The following is a 21,271-nucleotide window of genomic DNA, read 5'->3' as shown; positions in this document are numbered from 1 at the left end:
ATCTCAAGACTGAGAAGTAATGGATGTTCTTTAGTTTTTATTGTTTATGTCTTTAAATAGTCATCTTAAAGAGACTTAATGATTAGCATCTAACCATATGTTATAGCAAATACATTTGGCCTTTAAATTTCAGTGTTAGTTTATATCTTATGGAAGAGAGGTGGGGACTTAAACGTAGTTTAAAAATAGTTGTAAAATTGTGTACGTATTAAGAGAAGACTTCTGTTGCCTCGTGTAACTTTCAGATTGCTAGTTTTACCTTTTTTTATTTTGACTGGTGCTGCCAGATTTTCTTTTCTCCCTTCTTCCCCCAGCCTTCCCCTTCCATCTCATAAAAGGCCTTTTATTTTCACTTACAATGACTTTCATATTCCAATATTCTATGTTAATAGCTAAGTTCAGTGAACCTCAAGCTATTCTTTTTAAATTTAAAAATAAGTTTTCCTCTTTGTGTTTTCAACTATTAACATGTTTTCCCCTCTATACACAAAGTTTGGAGGATCTGTTAGGCCACTTCATAATAAGAATATCAGGTTCTTCTTGTTCATCTTAGTCACATGCCGTTCCCTTGGGCCCTCCTTGCATTCTCAGTGTTACTTTGTCACTCTGCCTTTTCTCGCACTTGGCCTTGCTCAGTACCTTGGAGATCTGTCTGCTGCAGCTCGCTGCAGCACTGTGTGATAGAAACCTGGCAGGAGAATGTCCACCAGAATTAGCAAGGAAAAAATGATTTAAGTTTTACCTTTTCCAAAGTAATTACAAAAAAACAAGAAGAAAGAAAGAAAGAACGAGGGAGGGAGGACTTGATGAGATCTATGTGCAGAAAAAAAGAATATGTTTTTTAAAGCTATGAACTTTCAAGAAATTAGTTACATATGGAAAGTATATATAGTATCAACTGTATAGTTCTCCTTTTTTCTTCCATTTTTCATGAATTTGCTATTCTCAATAATGTACACTTTACCTCTAGTGCATCAAGGATTCATGTGTATAACTTTTGCTTCTCCTTGATTATAGGCTTTTTTATTTTTAAATAAAACACACTTTGACGTTTTAAACTTACAACTTCAGGCTATGAATGGGCAAATATGTAGATGGGGTAATTTTAATACATCTTACTTGTATTATTATCATTCCTTCCATTTATTTTCCAAAAGGAAATCAAACAGTGCCTCCCTAATGGCACGTTCTCAGTTTGTATCATATTCAGATGGAGTCACCTCCATCTCCAAGTCTTAAAAAACAAAAATCCATCTCACTGATCTGTCCCTTCCCAAATGAGAGTTATCTGTCCTTTAAATTCATTTTTTGGGTTTTCCCAAGAAAATCCTAACACTTACTAACATGTTTGCAGACTCTTCATTTAAGGATGCATTTTTGTAGTTACTTTCCATAATAGTTTTCCCCCTTTTCAATATTCAGTACTATTGTATTGTTAATTCTTCATTTGAATGAGTTAGTTTATAAAGATATTAAACAGAATTAACCATAATTTAATAAGCTTGATGAAATCCACTTATTTTTTAATCAAAAATACTTACCTACACAAACATTTTAAAATGGATTTCTGAGTAACAAGTGAATGTGGGGGCCTGGGATCTGCACTGAGAGCAGTTGATGCCAGAGAACACGTGGACGCCGTGATCTCAGGTGAAATCACCTATGGGAGCCTCTGAGAGGTGTGTGCTTGCCACTAAGTACCATCCAGCAAGTGCAGCCCCGTTCCATTCCCCCCAAAGTCATTCACAAATTGTAGATCATATCGACAATGTGAAACATAAAATTAATTTTAGTAATTCAAAGCTGGGCTCCTGAAGCAATCATTAAAGTCAAACGGGGGAACAAAAGAGAGAAAATTATGCAAGCACATCATGTGATTACAACACACACTTTACAAATTAGGGGGTAAACTTTAACTTTCCTAACTTGCTTCAGTGATTCCCATCTATATTTGGGCAGGACTCAGGCAGTAGCAATCTTTAGTTCTATGAATTCTGTTCTCAGCTTCAAGATATCAATCGAGCATCTGCAGCCCCTGGAGGGGCAGAGGCCTGGACTCTGGTCAAACAGGACCTTCTAAAATGTTAGCCCTGAGATGCTGGTGCCAGACATCCTGCAGACGGGTTTTGAGGATCCTGAACTCTGGTCATCAGGCCCTCTAGAGATGCCTGGTCTAACCTGCACTACAGACGTTAACTTCCACACGTAAACGCTCAAATTTAACACAGCAAGATGGCATCATCATTCTTTTAATCAGATTTCAGTTTTTCTGACAATAGAAACTTATGCCTATAGACCATTCTATGTTTGTAACTTTACTGAAGTCAAGGAAACATAAAATTGTAATGTTTTCTAATTTTTTAAACCTGGGTGTTCCTGCGTGTGCATGTGCACATGTGTATGTGTTAGGGGGGAGTGGAAGATGAGTCAGAAGAAAGATGGAGAAACTGTAAGAATAAGAAAACCTCAGATGTATTTGTGTAATTTGTGGGAAAATTGTGGCCTTTGATTCTGTTTTTCTCTCTGTGGTATTAAGTGGGGTATGAAATGATAGTTAACATTACTATAATTCTGATAAAACACATACTGATTGCAAACAGGTGTATAATTGAAGCATTTTGAAATAGAACATAATTGACCAGTAAAATAAAATTTTAACTTACATAAGGGACATATATTAAAGGTATTTAATCAAAAATGGATGTGTAACGGCTGAATTCATATTCATCATGTATTTCTTACATGACAATGATGTCTGCATTTTTAAATGTCTTAAAATAACATAATATCATGGAAACAATGATAGAATATATTATTGATGTGTTATATAAAAAATCAAATATGTTTAGATATAGAAGAATTCAGCAAAATAGCTGTAAATGCAATTAAAACTTGTATATTAAGGTAATAAAGTTTCTGTTTAAATCCAGTTATCTTTATCCTGATGGGAGGAGTTACAACCCTGATTTAACTGGATTATGTGAACCTACACCCCATGATCATATAAAAGTTACACAGGTAAGGACAATTTCTGGAAAAGTATAATGAATAAGTGTCTATATTACCTTTAAAATAGGATTCTCTACTTATATTGTAGCTAAAATCATGTGTAGGTATTTAATATAAAAGATACTTCAGGAATTCTAAGAGTGTTTGAAAAGGAATTTTGAAACATTTTGTATAAAAATTTCTGCTTTTGGTATTTTTGTTTACAATGGCATTTATATGAGGGAGATAAATAGAAAAATCTATCGGTAGGTAGATAAATGTGAGGAGAGAACCATAATTTAGAGAACTATAAAAAGGACTAAAATAATTATATACCATAACTTTTAGAGTCAAATGGGTAATTGAAGCCTATTAAAGATAATAATTATATTTTTCTAAATCCATTGTTGCCAGCCTCATAGATTATAAGTAAGAATGTATATGGAATATTTTATTTTACATAAAGTGTAGCTTAAATATATTTTATATTTGAGATATATTCATGCTTTCTATGATGAATAGTAAAAATCTAAGGGAAAATACCAAACCAGAGAGGTAATAGGGTTTTTAGAAAGACAGCAAATACTAATTTACTTTATTTGTAGTTCTCTGGGTTTCGGGCCCTATGGTCTTTATGTTATTATGTGAAACATACCTGTTGACATTTATGTACATCTTGTGGATAGCTTTTTAAGTTATGGGTAGGCGGCCATGATGGCTCACTCGTTCCTGTAATCCTTGCACTTTGGGAGGCTGAAGTGAAGGGATTGCTTGAGCCCAGGAGTTCAAGGTTGTAGTTAGTTGTGATCCAGCCTGGGAGACAGAGCAAGACCTTGTCGTTAAAAATAATAAATAAAGTTGATATATGACTGCCATTTAAAAAAAAATTACACATTGATTCTATATTTTCTAATGTGTAAAGGACACTCATGAGCGACAATTCCTTTTTATAAAACCGTTTTTTTAAAAAGTTATCTTCAGAAGTTAATATCATGTCCTTAAATTATTCATAAATTTTCTTATCTGTTAGGTTACATTGAGTTCTGCATCTGTGGTTTTGGTCTATCGTAATTTTTTTATCATTACAAATATTTTCCTTAAATAGTCATAACCAAAATCAGTACTAATCTATTATTTCAGGACATCAGCAATTTATAATTTATTTTGAAATACATGAGAATTATTTCTTTTCCATCTTGATCCTTCTATCTTGTCTTTTCCTTCCTGAAAATTATTTATGTACTGACATATAGATACAGCATGGCAAACACAATTTATGTGTGTATGTGTGTGTATGCATGTACATATAGGCGTGCTGATATATGTATAGGTATAGATCAAATTTTCACACCAAGATTGTAGCATCTGTAGTAGATTATGAACTAATATTGCCATTTATTTATCCTATAAAGGGTATACACACTGTAGGCACTTACTGCCTACAATTTTGTTTAAGCACTAAGTAATTTCCTTGTAACTCTCCATCTTTTTTCATATTTTCTTTACATTTAAGATAAACCAATCTAGGTTCATCTTCCTTGTCACACAGATCTTTTCAATATTTTAATACTAAGAATTGTCCTATGTCAAATGTTCTAAGCTGAAAACCATGGTAAATCAAGAGAACTGAAGATTAATAAAACAGTTTCTGGTTACTGAAGGACTTAATTTTCTTGGCAGTTTTAGATAGAAAAAGTATACACTTTTTGTCAGAGACTTAATTTGGAATTTGAAGATTTTCTTTACAGTTTTAGACAGAAAAAGTATACACTTTTTGTCAGAGACTTAAAATTTGGAATTTGAAGAAAACAATTGCTCTCTCCCCGTCCCCGCTCTTTCCTCTCTCTCTTTTCTACCCCCCCCCTTTTTTTCTCTCCTCCTTGGTGCTGCTCTGCAGCATCCCTCCCTCGCCAATAAAAACCTTTCGTATAAAAAAAAACAAAGTAAACAATATAAACTTATTGAACCTCAGGTATTTTTGCTTGAATACAATATGTATCTTGTCAGGCTTTGAGGAGCACAGGAAATGGTGTAGGCCACAGGGCGTGGCATGCAGGAAAGACTTGACAATTGTTTGTTGCTTTTCTTCCATTCCAGAATTTCTAAAGATAATCAAATAAAATTCTGTGTTCAGCTAGAATATATATATTTTCCAGAATTTCTTTTTTCTTTCTTTCTTTTTTTTTTTGTTTTTATTTAAGAGTCAGAGTCTCACTTTGTCACCCTTGGTAGAGTGCTGTGGCGTCACAGCTCACAGCAACCTCCAGCTCTTGAGCTTAGGTGATTCTCTTGCCTCAACCTCCTGAGTAGCTGAGATTACAGGTGCCCACCACAATGCCTGGCTGTTTTTTTATTGCAGTTTGGCTGGGGCCCAGTTCAAACCCACTACCATGGGTATATGGGGCCAGTGCCCTACTCACTGAGCCACAGGCGCTGCCCTATTTTCCAGAATTTCTAAAGATAATCAAATACAATTCTGTGTTCAGCTACAATACATATTTTAGAAATTTGACAGTGAAATTAGATGAGCAACTAACATTTATCAAGTCATTTACATTGCCATGTTAAAACGATAGGTTTTATTTTTTGAATCACTGAATATTGAAGCAAGGCCCTTCGTAAATGATCAGTAAAGGAAACTTACATACTCTGAATTATTCAAAAGCTTATAAAATACCTGATGAAAGCTCAAACCTTTTTAAAATGGATTTTGTAGAACAAATTGTGATTATCAATTTAAAGCATATCTTAAATGGTAACATAATTGTGATAGGATCAAGTGTGAAATATTTACTGTAAGTCACTATATTTGAGAAAAGTCAGCATTAACAGCTTATGCTTGAAATACATTAACATTGCATCTTTTCCCCCCCCAATTCTAGGAACAGTATGAATTATATTGTGAAATGGGCTCCACTTTTCAACTTTGTAAAATTTGTGCAGAAAATGACAAAGATGTCAAGATTGAGCCTTGTGGGCATTTAATGTGCACCTCGTGCCTGACGGCGTGGCAGGTATACACTTGGTTATATACTTGGTTTACTTGGCAATATGGTTGTCTTACTTCTGTACACTACAAAATATCTCTTTTGGGTGTTTTGGTCTTGGTTATTCAGGAAGTAATATGATAAAATGCTTTATTTGAAATGGTTTCAAAAACCTTACATTTTAAATTTCTTTATGATTCGATTTTTTTATTATGTTTTACATTTTGTTTCTTTTGCGTGTATAACTTAATTTTTTCTTATAGGTTATAAGTAGTTCTACTACAATATTGTGAATTTCAGGATGCTCATTTATAGATAGTACCAACTAAACACATTTGTACCTGTCACATTCTGTTCATAACACAAAGTCAGATTCTGAAGCCGAGTACATTTAACTAGATAAATCTTAAGTCGATGATTTCAACCAAACTTCTTTTCATCTTAACACATATCCGTGGTTGCGCTGAAGGGCTAAAATTGGAGAATCAAACAGGAAATGTCTCTCAAATACTTACAATTCCCAGAGAAACAGGCGTTAAAATTTCCACTTTATACTGGAAGCAGAATCTCAGGCCAACTGCCTTCCCATATGGAGGTAGGCATTCAATAAATATAAATTGATTTGATGTTTTATAATAAGGCTTATAAAATAACTAGTCTCCACAAGGACTTTCTTATATTTCTTTATCTGTAATAAAGATGAGGGATTTTAAACTGGATCTTTGGACAGAGTTCCAGTTTGGATATTTGGAAAATTCGTGGAATATTTTGATCTAGCCATTTTGCAAGTGCTGTTCAACGTAGTCATATTGAAACTAGAAATGGAAATCTGTTGGTTGAGAATCCAGTTGACACCACTGCCATATTCCTGAGCCCTCTCAGTTCTTGGTCTTTGCTGTCCAACCCTACACCACTCTGACCTGAGGAAGGATGGGCCTAGAGGTTGAGGAAAAAAGGAGGAGAGAGGGCATGGACACCTGGTGAGCTCATTACTTGATAAAATGTGAAATTGTTACATTCTGTAGTCTTATAAAAAGGACCTACTTTTTCCTTTATGTAGATTGAAAAAAAAACTAAATGGATAAAAGGGAAAGAACTAGGACCTGAATTACAATTGGCTTATATTTTCAGAGTCCTTTCTGAATATCGGGACATCTTTGCTACCTCAGAAAAAGTTTTTCACAAGACTTAACACTTCTCTCCTTCAGCACAAATTTGGCTTATGTCTATTACTTTAGGTTTTTCTTGCTATTGTTGCTCTTATTTCTTTTCATCCATTCATGATTTGCATAGTATGAGGAGTTACAAGAAATCATTCTCAATGTATAGGCACTTGATTGTTATTTAAGTTAAAAATAATAGTTCTGAAAACTTTCAGAATTTTGCTATGTTAAATAATCTAAGCTAAAAACTGTAGTAAATCGAGAACTGAAGTTTAATAAAACAATTTTTGGTTACTAAAGGAATTGCTTTTCTTGACAGTGTTACATAGGAAAAGAATATGTACTTTTGAGTCAGAGACTTAATTTAGAATTTGAAGAAAACAGTTTAAACTTATTTCAGCATTTTTGTATAGGTTGTACATGGTGACTCTTCCTGCCCTCTAGCAGGTGTATTTTGCAGCTTTCATATTATAGTATAAGCAACAGTGTTTGGTTATCCTTCAAACATGTTATTGCAAAATGCCCCTGGTATATAATAAAAATAAACGTCTTACAAAGTTCATCCAATTAAAACTCACTTAGAAACCATTAGATATTTAATTAATAACAGCCTCATACCTGTAACCTCACTTAGGTTCTCATTGGACTTACCCTAATTGATAGTAAATATGTGAATGAAAAGACCAGAATTAGAAACTTTTCATAGTTCTATAATATATTGTCAAATGTCTGTATCTAAGCTTATGGATGTGATAGTATAAATTCTGAGAGTTATCACTTCACTGAACTTTTTCTTCATTCAAAAATGATATAGAACTATTATCCATATTTTCTGACTTACGGAATTCTTTTTGTTTTGTATAATTAAGTTTTCAAGTTTAATTGTCACAAAGATAATTTATTATTTTACTTCCCCTTACTGGTTCTATGCAGAAGCAAACCTGCATTATTTCAACTATCATTCTCCAGGATCTTAAATCCATTCATATATTCATTTATTTAGAAAATGTTGCTTGGGCAGCTCCTGTGTCCCAGATTCTATACTAATCTCTAGGCTTGAGATGAATACTAAGACACAATTCCTAGTCTAAAGAAGTTAAAATTAAACCTGAAAGTTTTATTGCGGCACATGATATTAATAGTTACTTGAAATGAGTGTCCTGTTATCCTTCAGATTTAATTATGTATGCTAGACGTTTTTTGTTACTTTCTACTTCTTTGGTTGGATATGCTGATTTTAAAGTGATTTTGAAAGCTGCATGTCTGCCAAGAAGCAATGATAAATCAGTCAGAATCCGGTAGCAAGTATTAAACCCTGGCCATAAATCATAACATGTTCAGCATTTTTAGCAAGTCATTCTTCACCAACTTTTTCTTCCTGATGATCTCCTTTGGTTTAATTGAAATTCATTAGAGACTTAAGTTTTATGTAATTAACAGAAAACTTAAATGCAGAGTAGCAGTGTCAGTTAGTTGTTAAAGACTGCAAGTGGTTACTCTTTAATTGCTGTCATCATGGCCCATTAGTCATGCCTCCAAAGAGGTGTCAAATGCTTTTTTCTCCTTCTGAAACATCTGTGTTATTTAATAAATTAAATAAGCGAACAAAGTTTGCCACGGGTGCCAAAGAAGTTAAATAATCACCTTTCTAGAAGCATTATTTGAAGCAGTATTACTCTGAGTGTAGCATTTCATTTCTACCCTTGGCAGTAAAACTTGGAGAATTGTCTTTTGCTTCCACACGTTCATGGGAAAGTAACAAAATATTTATTTTCTCGACCCTGAACTTCTCCACATCTTTCTTTTTTGCAGTAGCGTTATTATATAGCAGTGATGCTGCAGTGTTACCAAATGAGGTGTAAAGGAATTGTTTTCATTCGGTGTCTTTCCAACCATCTAGAAAATGGCTTCTTGGGCTTGAATGGCACAAACTCTAAACTATATTTTTGAAATCTTCCTTCCAAAATAAAAATGGATGTCTTCATCAGTTGGACACACAGATTTAGAGATGTCTCTATGGAGAGGGCATTGTTGGGAGAAACTGTGGAGTTGTCTAGGAGAGGTGAGAGAGGGGCTCAGCTGACGTCATTTGAGGCAATGAGAAACAATTCTCTATTGACCTTTATCGTATCTTCCTTCAGAGGTAACCAGCAGTCAGATTTCTAGCTTCAGTGAGTTATAATAACTTTAATACTACAAATAAAAAATAATTTTTGCTTTTAAGAATGATTTAAATTGGTACTTCTGCCTTTAATTGTATGTTGTCTCTTTTTATATGTAAAACGATAAAATGTTGGAACTTACCGTTCATGTTGAAAGTAATGCAGAAGTTGCTAGAATTGTTCATAAATGTTGAGACGATGTCATAAATTAGAGTGATGCACTAGCTGTGAAAAGAAGGTGACAGATAAGAGAAAGTCAAGTCTTGTAGGGCAAGTGCACTTCTCTGAGTTCAGTGGCTAAATTGGAAAGATACTTGTTGTGGTGTGATGTGCCTGGACAATAACAGATGCTAAGGCCTTACAACAATTTTCAGTTGACACTGACATAAATGAACCTTTTTATAGGTATTTTAAAGTTGACCCCATTAAATAAGTAAACTCAAAGTTCATGTATTAAAATTTTAAATTGAATTTAAGGAACAAATGTTTAAAAGAAAAAAAGCTCTTACTATGTAAAAATATATGCCCAGGAATACTGTAATTACTTAGATAGGTTTTGTATCTAAGAGCTGAAACTTTTCAATTAGAGCAAGCAGAATAGTCACTGATTATAATAGTTCTTTAATTTTGAAACTTGCGATTAGAATGACATAGTTTTAAGTTTTCTTTTCATTTTTGAATTACTAGCAAAAACCAATGTTAAAACTTAATTTGGTCCCAGGCTGTGAATTAAAAGATTGAATCCTGCTACTGTACTGTAGTTTGAAATGATTAGACTGTTGAAACAGACCAGCTTGTTGCAATTTGCTGTTTAGTACTGTTAAGCTGTGTGACTTTCGTCAACATATACACGTAGACCTTCAGTTTTCTTATTAGTAAAATGGGAACCTCCTAGGATTTAATGAGTTAATATTAGTGCTTACAACAGCGCCTAGGATTTTAGTTAATATTGTTGTTAATAATATAGAAAACGACAGCTTTGTATTATCTCACCCGGTCTGATAGACAACTTTGTCCCTGTAAATGTGCCTTATTTTATTATTCCCTACAAATAATATGCAGTGACTCATCCAGTGCCATACAGCTGTAATTGGTGGGCGTGGAAGTCTGATCTAGACATTCTAATTCAGAATGTCTATGCTCCTTTTCTGATTCACTGAACATGGTTTTGTGGGCCTCCCACATCAAAACTAGAAGACTCAATACAACCAGTGTCTTCCTCCCTTGTCCCTCATAAAAGAACACCAGAATTAAAGGTATCTCCCACTCTGGGGCATTTCATCAAAAATCACTGTAAACGATCCTCCTTCAACTACAACATACTGAGATTCCGTGGGGGACACTGTGCTCTGCACGTGCTGAGTGTGGACTCAGCCCTCTTCTTAGTATATGTTCATGTGTAATTGTTCCAATTTTTAACATGGCTATTAACATGTTAAAAAAGGTACACGATAACTTCAAAGATACATGAAATGCAGCAAAACAATGTAAATTAAAAGTTACTGACAGGGCGGCGGTGCCTGTCGCTCAGTGGGTAGGGTGCTAGCCCCGTATAGGGAAGGTGACGGGTACAAACCCGGCCCTGGCCAAACTGCAACAAAAAAAATAGCCTGATGCTGTGGCAGGCACCTGCAGTCCCATGTACTCAGGAGGCTGAGGCAAGAGAATTGCCTAAGCCCAAGAATTTGAGATTGCTGTGAGCTGTGATGCTACAGCACTCTACCGAAGGCAACAAAGTGAGACTCTATCTTTACAAAAAAAAAAGTTACTGACAAATAAAAATGTATACACACATATACATACAGTAAAAATATAAAATGCATTCCAGATAAGACTTACGCGGTCCTACAGTATTCCCTAGGGCTCTCAATGTACGTTATATATGTGGGAAGAAAATGATTGACCTTAAGACACCATGTCTCTAATAATTAATCTTCATGAAAACAGTCATTTATTTATTTGTCATGCTTATCTTAAAAATATTGAAAAGAAAGTATTTAAGATAAAGTATGTTCATCTTACCAATATTTAAACAGCATATAGAAGGTGATAAATCCTGGTGGTGGTGGTGGTGATGAGGTAGTACTATATTTATTTATATTTACATTGGATTTTTTGTGGAGAATAGGGTACTTGATTTATGAAGGCAAATTTTTTGTCCGGAGCTGGGTTTGAACCTGCCCCTTCTGGCATATGGGGCTGGCACCCTACCCCTTTGAGCCACAGACGCCGCCCCTATGAAGGCTAATTTTTTTGTGAATATTAATTTATTCCAAGTTTACCTAAATTTTTATACATGTAATATCATATAGCTTGTATTATGGTTGACATATGAGTCTGAATTATTTTACTGTATCATGAGTGTTTTACATAGTTGAGTTTCAGTTGTGTAGTATTCACTGATAACTTCTGTATCTTTTGGTTTGAAAATACTTCTTATTAGAGAAAGTGAAACCTACTGAGTCAATTAGAAGAGACGGGGCCCTGAGTACTTCCTCTTAACATTCACAGAAAGTAAAAAATGTTGGACCTGTGTTATTTATTGGTCTTTGTTCTTCGTCAATGCATACACGTATTCTTTGATCTTGCACTAAGTAACATTGAGAAACGTTATTATAATTACTGAGGCACAATCCTAATGAGTTTTATGTCTGTTGAAGTCATTGCTCATGTTTATTCAATCAACTATCTGACATAAACTGGTAGAGTAACGGAAGTTTCATTTGAGACTTTATGGTTAAACTGAATTTGCATATGGCAGCCATCCTTTATAAATAAGGAGTGATAGATGAAGTCATTAAAATAAGTGTCTTTAAAGAGGCATATTCAGTGTGATCTGTTTGCAAATCAAAATGAATGTTCATTGCAGCTGTTGTGTTGATCTGGCAAGTAATGTAAACACTCAACAACAGATAAAGCTGAACAGAAAATATCTTTTTATGATATCTTCTCATAATAGCTACTCTAACACATATCAGTAATTTGTGTAACAAAGTTTTCAGGTGGGGAGGTATAGAGAAAAATCTAAATGCTCCAAGTTTGGACGTTCCAAGTCTTTTTCTTATACTGTCAGGACGTTACTGGTGCTTTTCACCTCCTCCCCTTTCTGATCCCAGTCTTTTTAGGCACCTTGTGTAAGGAAGTGGATCACGTGACCTGGAAGTCATTCTTACCCAAAGCAACATGTAAACTGACTATGAAGTTTCCAGGAGAAACCTCTGTTGCGCAATAGGCTGACTTACACATTGTAGCCGCTACAGTCAAAAATAATACAACTTTCTTAATTATATTGTAGTTATATCTTGAAAAGGTTTTCTATTTTTATTTATACATACTAAAATATTTAGAGATGAATTTATGTAATGGGTAGGACGTGTGCTTCATTATATTCCAAGGGTAGAGAGAATAAGTGAAGGTATAGATGAAAGTGGATTGTGTGTGAATTGATAATTGTTGGAGCTCGATAATAGATGCGTAGAAATTCATTATACCTTTTCCTCTAGTTTAATATATATTTGAAATTTTCTGTGTTTTTTTTTTAAATGCACGAGTGAACAAAGTGTCCACTTAGAGCTGAGAGCACAGCTTCATTCTTACGCATTAAAGACAGAAAACACAGCTTTCTTTCACAGCTTGCTCTCACATAAATAACTACCTTTGGGAAATTGTATTATGTAGATCTGTAAGAAAATTCTACTTCCGACACACAAAAGGGATCCCTTTTGACTTTTACAGTAAGTGGATTTTTCCTGGATGAACATATGTTGAACATGCTTTTAAATTTAATGTTCTTGTTGTAAAAAGGTAGGAAGATTTACTCTTTAAAAAAATACTTACTCCTGTGTTATAAAATAATAATATGAGGCTGTTACTGAAAATAAAAACAAATCGTAACTATATCATCTGTGAAACAATGGGACAAATGACAGTTAGGGTGTTTTTAAGCCCACCAGCCCTAACCACTGAGGTAGTCAACATCAGAGAATTCTGTATTGGCATGTCTGTATTTCTTTACACCACCTGACTTCAACTATTTTACCATTCCAAGGTTCTTTTCCAAATTATATAAAAGGAGATGAATAAGGGAATGTTGTTATTTCTTTTTCCTAAGCAAGCCAAAAGAGTGTTTTCCTTTCATGGACAATTTGTTTGGCAAAGGAGATACTCCATTTGTTTATCTGAGTGAAGCTTACAAAGAATGTTACAGAGTCTGCCGCAGAGTCTGTTCCGTGGTTGTCCAGTGAGAAAGTGAATTGCACCTCCACTGATCCTCGTACCACTCTGAGGCATATAGATCTCTGACTTCCCATTAGTTCAGTCCTGAGTTAAGTACTGAACATTTTTTTTTTTAATTTTCTACATCCTTTGTCTCAATTTCTAAAATGGTACCAATTCATCCCATTTCTTCCTTTAAAATAGTGTTATAGTTTTGACATTTTAAAATTATTTGCTACTGAGGCAGAGATGGTGTAAAAACAAAAATAGGGTAACGGCTATCATGTACCGTCTCTCTAGAAGACAGTGTTGTCTGCAGGGTGAGAAAACAGTCTTGTGCTCTTTCCCTACCAATGGTGAATTTTTAGTGTAATTAGTTCTGAGAAATGAAATGGAAAGAATTAGAAAAAAAACCTCCAATAGGTACCAGTAAATGCATTTCCATCCCAAAAGTGTTTGTGCCAATCTTTTTGCAGTATCTGGTTTGGAAAACTTAATATCTCAGAGAGTACTATAGTCCAGATGAGCTGTGTCAGGATGATCAGCTTTCAAGACAGATGATGGTTTCTGAATATAAATGTACAGATTTTACTTTTTTCTTACTAATTGCTTATGAATTGGGATTTTTAAATTTGGAGGCAATTAAAATGAGAATAATTACCCATAGTTATATGCACAGGAACTTTACCAAAATGGATTTTGAAATGGATTGTTCTCATTGATACTACTGCTTTATTTATTATGAATTTTTACCAAAACATGCTTTTTATAAAATGTTTAATTAGCACTGCTGTCTTTTTCTAAAGAAAAATGTGATTCAGTTTCCAGCTTTCTGCATTACTCTAAAGCCTTGATAAATTAGAAGCACAAGTGAACATTCAGGAAAATAAAGAGGTTCCTTTTCCTTGGCAAGAGAAAAAGTGACTTTTTGAAAGAAATTTTTCTTCTTGGCAAATTTGAAATATTGCACATTTATATATTTTCTTGGCTTTCTGTTCAACTCTCAATATCTCTTCAAGACAAATCTTCACCTCCCTCCTACCACAGAACCTCTTTTTTTTGCATCTGTTTTTATAGTTGTAGAACATTAGCACCTCTCAGAACTGTTTGTTTAGAATAAAAACCAATCGGTGCATTTTCTGTGTTTCCTTAGGAGTCTGACGGCCAGGGCTGCCCCTTCTGTCGTTGTGAAATAAAAGGAACGGAGCCCATAATTGTGGACCCCTTCGACCCCCGAGACGAAGGCTCCCGGTGCTGCAGCATCATCGACCCCTTCGGCATGCCCATGCTGGACTTGGACGACGACGACGACCGCGAGGAGTCCTTGATGATGAACCGGTTGGCCAATGTTCGAAAGGTAAAGGTTTAGTTGGGGCTTTATGAAGACGCAAAAAATAAATGATGCTGTCACAAATAGAGTATTTGTTTTGGAAAAAAAAAGACACACGTTCGCCTAGGCCTGCACAGGGTCAAGGTCATCAGTGTCACTGTCTTCCACCTGCAGGTCTCATCTCAGAAGGTCTTTAGAGCAATAACATACATGAAGCTGTCATCTCCTGTGATAGCAATTTCTTCTGCTAGAATTCTTTCTGAAGGATTTGTTAACTTTTTTATTAATAAGTAGAGGGAGTACTCTCTAAAATAACAATAAAAAGTATAGTGTATATATATACTTATAAACTACTATTTATGTGTGGTAAATACCTAAGCCAGTGACATAGTTATTTGCATCCATGTGTATACTATGCATAATTACTATGCATAATTGTATGTGCTGTACTTTGATGCGACTGGCAGTGTAGGAAGTTTGTTTGCTCCAGCATCACACATGTGAGTATTGCTTTGCGCTACGACTTTACAATGGCTGTGACTTCACTGGGCAATAGGAAATTTTCAGCTCCGTGGTAGTCTTCTAGCAATGCTGGCATATAAGTGCCTATCACCAAAATGTCATCATGCGGGTCATGAGTGTGATTTGACAGGCTGGTAAAATCATGGTCTGAGAGAAGACTAGACTCCATCACGGTATTCTCACTGGCTTTAAAATTCATAAAGAGATGTGTTGAGTGTGTTGGGACTGAATTAAACATCATGTAAGATGGGCAGTAGCAAATTTGTGGAGAAAAATTTTATAAAGGGAATTATTTGGAAATGGCGAAACTGAACTTGATGAAAAAACACTCTGCTGAAAGTCTAGAAGTATCTGATAGAATTCTTTTGTAATTTTTTTTAAATTTCAAAATATTAATTAAGGGAGTATAAGTGTTTTTGTTACAAACATGCCTTGTATAATGCTCAAGGCAGGGCTTTTGGTGTGTCCATCACCTGAACAGTGTTCATTGAAACCCATAGGTACATTCTACCCGCTGCCCGCATTCCCGTCCTCTCTGCATCTTGGGTTCTCTTGTCCTTTATTTTGCTTTGTGCCCATGTATACCCACCAGTTGGCTCCCGCTTATTAGTGAAAATATCAGTTGTTTGGTTTTCCATTCATGAGCTACTTTGCTTAGGGTCATGACCTCTAGTTCCATGTTGCTGTAAATGACATTATTTCATTCCCTTTTACGGTTGAGTAGTACTCTATGGTACATACCCGAATTTTTTTTATCTCTTCATGCATGTTGAAGGGCACTTAGATTGATTCCACATCTTTGCAGTTGTGTATTGTGCTACAGTCTAGATTGACCACATTTATTGTTATTTGACTCTTTAATAGTGGCCATTCTGGCATAGGTGATATCTCATTATAGTTTTAATCCTCATTTCCATGGTAATTAGTGATGCTAAGTATTTTTTCCACATATGTCTTGGCCATTTGTCTATCTTCTCTAGAAAAACTTCTGTTTAATCTTTTGCCCATTTTTTTGATGAAAAACAAAACTAATATTTTAATCAAAGTACAGTCATTTGATCAGGTGTTCTAGAGGAAATATCCATAAGGTCTGGCTTGCTTTCTTATTTTTCATCAAAATATATTAAGCCAAACATTATATAATTGAACAGAGAAATACATTTATATAATAATTTTTGAGAGTTTAATATCTTACTTTCAATAATGGATAGATCAGTGAGAAAAAAAAAGGAGTTAAATAATACAATAAACCCACTAGATCTGACAGACATATACAGATCACTTTCCCAAACAACAACAGCAAACACATTCTTCCCAGTGCCCCTGGGGCATTTTCCAAGATAGACCCTATGTTAGGCCATAAATTAAGTCCTAATAGATTTTTTTTCCCTTTTTTCTTTTTAGTTTTTTAAACCAGGTTACATTGATTGCATTTTTTAGATAAAGTCCCTTTTATAATTGTGCCCCGCCCCCAAAAGGTGTGTCACACACTGTGACCCCCTTACCCACTCTGTACCTTCAAGACTTGGAAGAAATAATTCCTTGTTTTGTATGGAACCAGAAAAAAACCCTGTATAGATAAGGCAGTTATTAGTAATAAAAACAAAGCCAGAGGCATCAGCCTACCAGACTTCAGGCTGTACTACAAGGCCACAGTGATCAAAACAGCATGGTATTGGCACAAAAATAGAGACATAGACATCTGGAACCAGTAGAAAACCAGGAAGTTGAACTAACATATTGTAGTCACCTAATCTTTGATAAACCAAACAAGAACATACACTGGGGGAAAGAATCCTTATTCAAAAAATGATGCTGGGAGAACTGGATATCCACATGTAAAAGACTGAAACTGGACCCATACCTTTCTCCACTCACAAAAATTGATTCAAGATGGATAAAAAACCTAAATTTAAGGCATGAAATGATTAAAAAAAAAAACCCTCAAGGAAAGCATGGGAAAAACACGACAAGATACCGGCCTGGGGAAGGATTTTATAAAGAAGACTTCTATGGCAATTGCAACAAGAACAAACATTAACAAATGGACTTTTGCCCACTTTTTGATGGGATTTTTTTTTTCCTGCTTGTTTGAGTTATTTGCAGATACAGATATCTGTCCTTTATTGGATGTATTTTTCTCCCATTCTGTAGGATTGTCTATTCATTCTGTTGATTATTTCCTTTGCTGTTCAGAAGCTTCTTAATTAAATTCCATTTTATAATTTTTTGGTAGCCATGTTTGCATTTGGGTAATATCTAAAATGAGTTCCTCCTATATTTTCTTCTAGAATTTTTATAGTTTTATGCCTTCTATTTAAGTTTTTAATCTGACTTGAGTTAATTTTTGTGTATGGTGAAAGACAGGGATCTTGTTTCATTCTTCCGCATGTGGCTATCCAATTTTCCCAGTACCATTTATTGAATAGGGCTTCCTTTCCCTCGTATATAGCGTTATCTGTCTCCTTGGGGAAAGCTGCCAGGGAGGGGCTGAAGGGTCCCAGCAAGCCACAGAGTCTGCTCAGGGTGGAGGGGCCATCTGTAATTTGCAGACTGGTTGTCAGGGGTGGGTTTTCCTCTTCCATCTTCTCCCCTGCCCCAGAGATCTCCTGCTGGTGTCTGGCCACAAGCAGCACAGACTAGCTGACCTCACCAGTAGTGACACCACAGGCTGGAAACTTCCCTGCCCAGGATCTGGTGGTCCGTGGAGGGAGGGGTGCTCCGTAAGTGCTGTGTGGCTTGGACCCACATTGCTCTCTTCTTTCCATTCTGTCCTCATGGGCTCTCCTGCCTCCCAAGATTAGTTCAAAAATCTACCCTCCTGCCCCCAAGCAAAACAATTGATTCCTGGGGTCTTAGGATCTAGCCTGCAGACCTGGCACCCATTCCCTATAGTTCAATTCCTGACTGTGTTTGTCCTGAGTTGTCCAAGGAGAATTCAAGTAGGCTTACTGTCCCTCTGCTTTGAGGTACGTGCTGCTTTGCTGAGCAGCCATCTGAGGAACACTGGGGAGGGCTGGCTGGCAGAGATCTCAGAGTCTGAGCACCCCTTGGTCTCCTGAAGGTCTTGTCAGAGTAAACTTATGAGCCCCAGTCTCTGTGGAAGCCACAGTGTAGTGGATGTGCCAGCAGAGGTGAAGCAGGCTGTGGTGAGAGTCTTGGCTCAGTCATCTCTTGGGGCACCCTTGGCAACTCAGTGGGAACTTCTACTCGGAAGCACTGGGCATGGGAGGGGAGAGGAGAAGATCCTGAATCAAGGTGAGCTGGCAGTCTGGTCCCCTTTGTCCTTTCTCCCCAGAAGGTAACCCTCCTGAAATGTCTAAGTTCTAGGATCACACAGTTACCCCCAGAGCCACGAGCTTCTGTGATATTCTGGGCAGATATTGGGGAATGTTTGCATGGGGTCCATGCATATGAAAACTGAAGTGCTGAAGCTCTCTGGGGAGGACAGAGGACACCCTGGACGGAGTTGCGGTATGGCGCCTGTCCTCTCAGCTTCGGTCTGTGGTACCTGGGCATGACCCCATGGGGCCTGGCATCCTGGGCTTTATCTTTAAGAAGCTCTCAGTCTGCTGGCAGAAGAAGCTCTTGAGCTTGTGAGGGTACGGAAGTTCTCTAGTAGCTCAGGAGCCTGCTGACTACCCGACGTGTAAGGGAACAAAAACCAAACCCCCACCTACTCCTTCCGTAGGGTCCAAGTTTCTTGGGGGGCAATCTCTGCTGATGTCTTTCTCCTTCTTGTTCTGCCCTGCAACTTTTTCCTATGGAATCAGCAGATTCTGACATTTTTTCTCTCTAAATTACACCTGAGCTATGTTTTATTTCATATGGAACTTTTCCTTATTTATGAGATGATCTGGCAAATGATGTTTGTAATCAACCATTTTGCCCCACCCTCCTCACAATTATTTTCTTAACAGTTATGTCCAGCCTTGCTATTTGGCTTCTAACCAGTCACGTAGACTTACTTTAGTGAATTTGCCATAGTTTGGGTTTGTTCATCAATATTGTTGACGCAGATAATTGACCTTGTCAGTTCACTGAGAATGGATTATACTGCCCAGTTGGAGTTTATATAACCAACTTTGCAAAAAACTAATCAATGAACCGGAATGCCAATGATTAGCTATTAAAGCAGAAATATAGTGGGCACAAAGGCTGGACTTCTGGATATCAGGCTATTCTCTGTTTAGAAAGATACGTAAAATTCCAATTGCACTCAGAAATTTTTTTGTTTCAAAATTAGGGAAATGAGATTGAGTAGTGCGAGAGGGTCTGCCACTATGGTGCCTCCCTTCCTCCTGACTCAGGTGGTCATGGCTAATAAGTCCTGGCACTTCTCCCCACTGAGTTCACCCTTAGCCTACATATCCTTTTGTCTACAGTCCTAAAGATCTTCCATTATGATTCATTAGGGTTTTTCAGGTAGAATGAAACCTATTTGCTTTTTAGGTGGGGTAATGGCATCACATTTATTTACTGTGTGCTGCTGTCTCTATATTAGGCAAACACTTGGTGCTGAGAACTAGACGAGGCATCCCCTTGAGTTGTCCCTTCTTTAGGACTGTGTCTGACGTTGCCTTTCGGGAAACTACTACGTTTTCTTTGTTCCAGTGTTACATGCTGACCAGACATTCCTTTATGATCTTTTCCATATAGATTTTTACATATGAAGAGATGTGAACATCACCAATAGCTATTCTCAAATTTTGGTTTTGTCTAGAATAATTTTTATTCTTCATCTCTTTCTTTTTTTTCATAAATTTCATAATTTAGCTCTGAAAAACTGCAGTTGATTTTACCTTTTAATTGCCACAACTATATTTATTTTTTAGTTTTGAATTATGTGATCCCTTTGACCAAAGAGATAGAAGAAAAGAAGACTTTTTCTATGTCAGCCTTAAAAATATTATCAACTTGGAATAGAGAATTAACTTGAATCTCAAAACAACTACGGTGTTAACTGTAGGAAAACCTGGAATAGAGCACCAGTTGTGCTGTAGCAGAGTCCTGGGATCCTAGGGAAGATATTTAGCCTCTTTCTTGCTCAGTGTCCTCTTTTGTAAAACAGAACAATAACATTAGCTTCTCTGTGCAGTGTCGTATGATCAAATAGAATCAAGGACTTAATAACCTACAGTGGCCTCTGGCCATAGAAATCATAAATAGGAACTATTATATTAACCAATGTTAATTAAAATTAATAATAGTATGGTAAGTATTCTAGGATATACTCAATAATCTGTGTTACTAGAAATCATCTCATCACTGTGCACGTGAGAAAGCTTCCTATGGATAGTTGGGAAATTGCTGAGCTATTAGGCAGAAGACACAACTTAGAATCCTAACTCTAAACCTTCTACTAATGCAGCCAACTCACATGACTAATCTGAGCCTCATTTCCTTATCCAGAAAGGGAGACGAATGATACTCACCTCCCTCAATTTTTAGAAGAATACAATAAATTATTAATATTGCCTTTATTGATTTATGGCCTTTTTCTCTGCGAACTAAAGAAGACTTGCTTTTTATGTGATATATTTTTAAATTATTAAATAAGTATTTACACAATTTCCTTGAGTTTGTATCTTGTCCTGCAAAATCAAAAATATTTACTCTCTGGCTTTTTTTTTTTTTTTTTTTTTTCAAGACAGAGTCTCACTATGTTGCCCTCAGTAGAGAGCTATGTTGTCACAGCTCACAGCAACCTCAAACTTTTGGGCTTAAGGGATTCTCTTGCCTCGACCTCCCAAGTAACTGGGACTACAGGCATCCGCCACAACACCTGGTTAATTTTTGGTTGTTGTTGTCATTGTTGTTTGACAGCCCTGGGCTGGGTTCAAACCTGCCGGCTTTGGCGTATGGTGGCTGGTACCCTACCTGCTGAGCTACAGGCACCAAGCC

The 21,271-nt window shown here is 36.1% G+C and overlaps 1 protein-coding gene across 6 annotated transcripts in view; it reads left to right on the top strand.

Moving 5' to 3' along the window:
* The window catches only part of CBLB (Cbl proto-oncogene B), a 213,759-nt gene that overhangs the window by 125,878 nt on the left and 66,610 nt on the right, over nucleotides 1–21,271 (top strand). For all 6 annotated transcript variants that reach the window (XM_053565169.1, XM_053565173.1, XM_053565172.1 and 3 more), the window contains exons 8-10: nucleotides 2,931–3,018; nucleotides 5,871–6,002; nucleotides 14,669–14,872. In XM_053565169.1, coding sequence (XP_053421144.1) covers nucleotides 2,931–3,018; nucleotides 5,871–6,002; nucleotides 14,669–14,872 — 424 coding nt within the window. The remainder of the gene's footprint in view (nucleotides 1–2,930; nucleotides 3,019–5,870; nucleotides 6,003–14,668; nucleotides 14,873–21,271) is intronic.

Source organism: Nycticebus coucang, chromosome 16, assembly GCF_027406575.1.
Source record: "Nycticebus coucang isolate mNycCou1 chromosome 16, mNycCou1.pri, whole genome shotgun sequence".
NCBI classification, from domain to species: Eukaryota; Metazoa; Chordata; class Mammalia; order Primates; family Lorisidae; genus Nycticebus; species Nycticebus coucang.
Note: the sequence above shows the minus strand (reverse complement) of the source record. Positions and strands in the feature narration are given on the sequence as shown.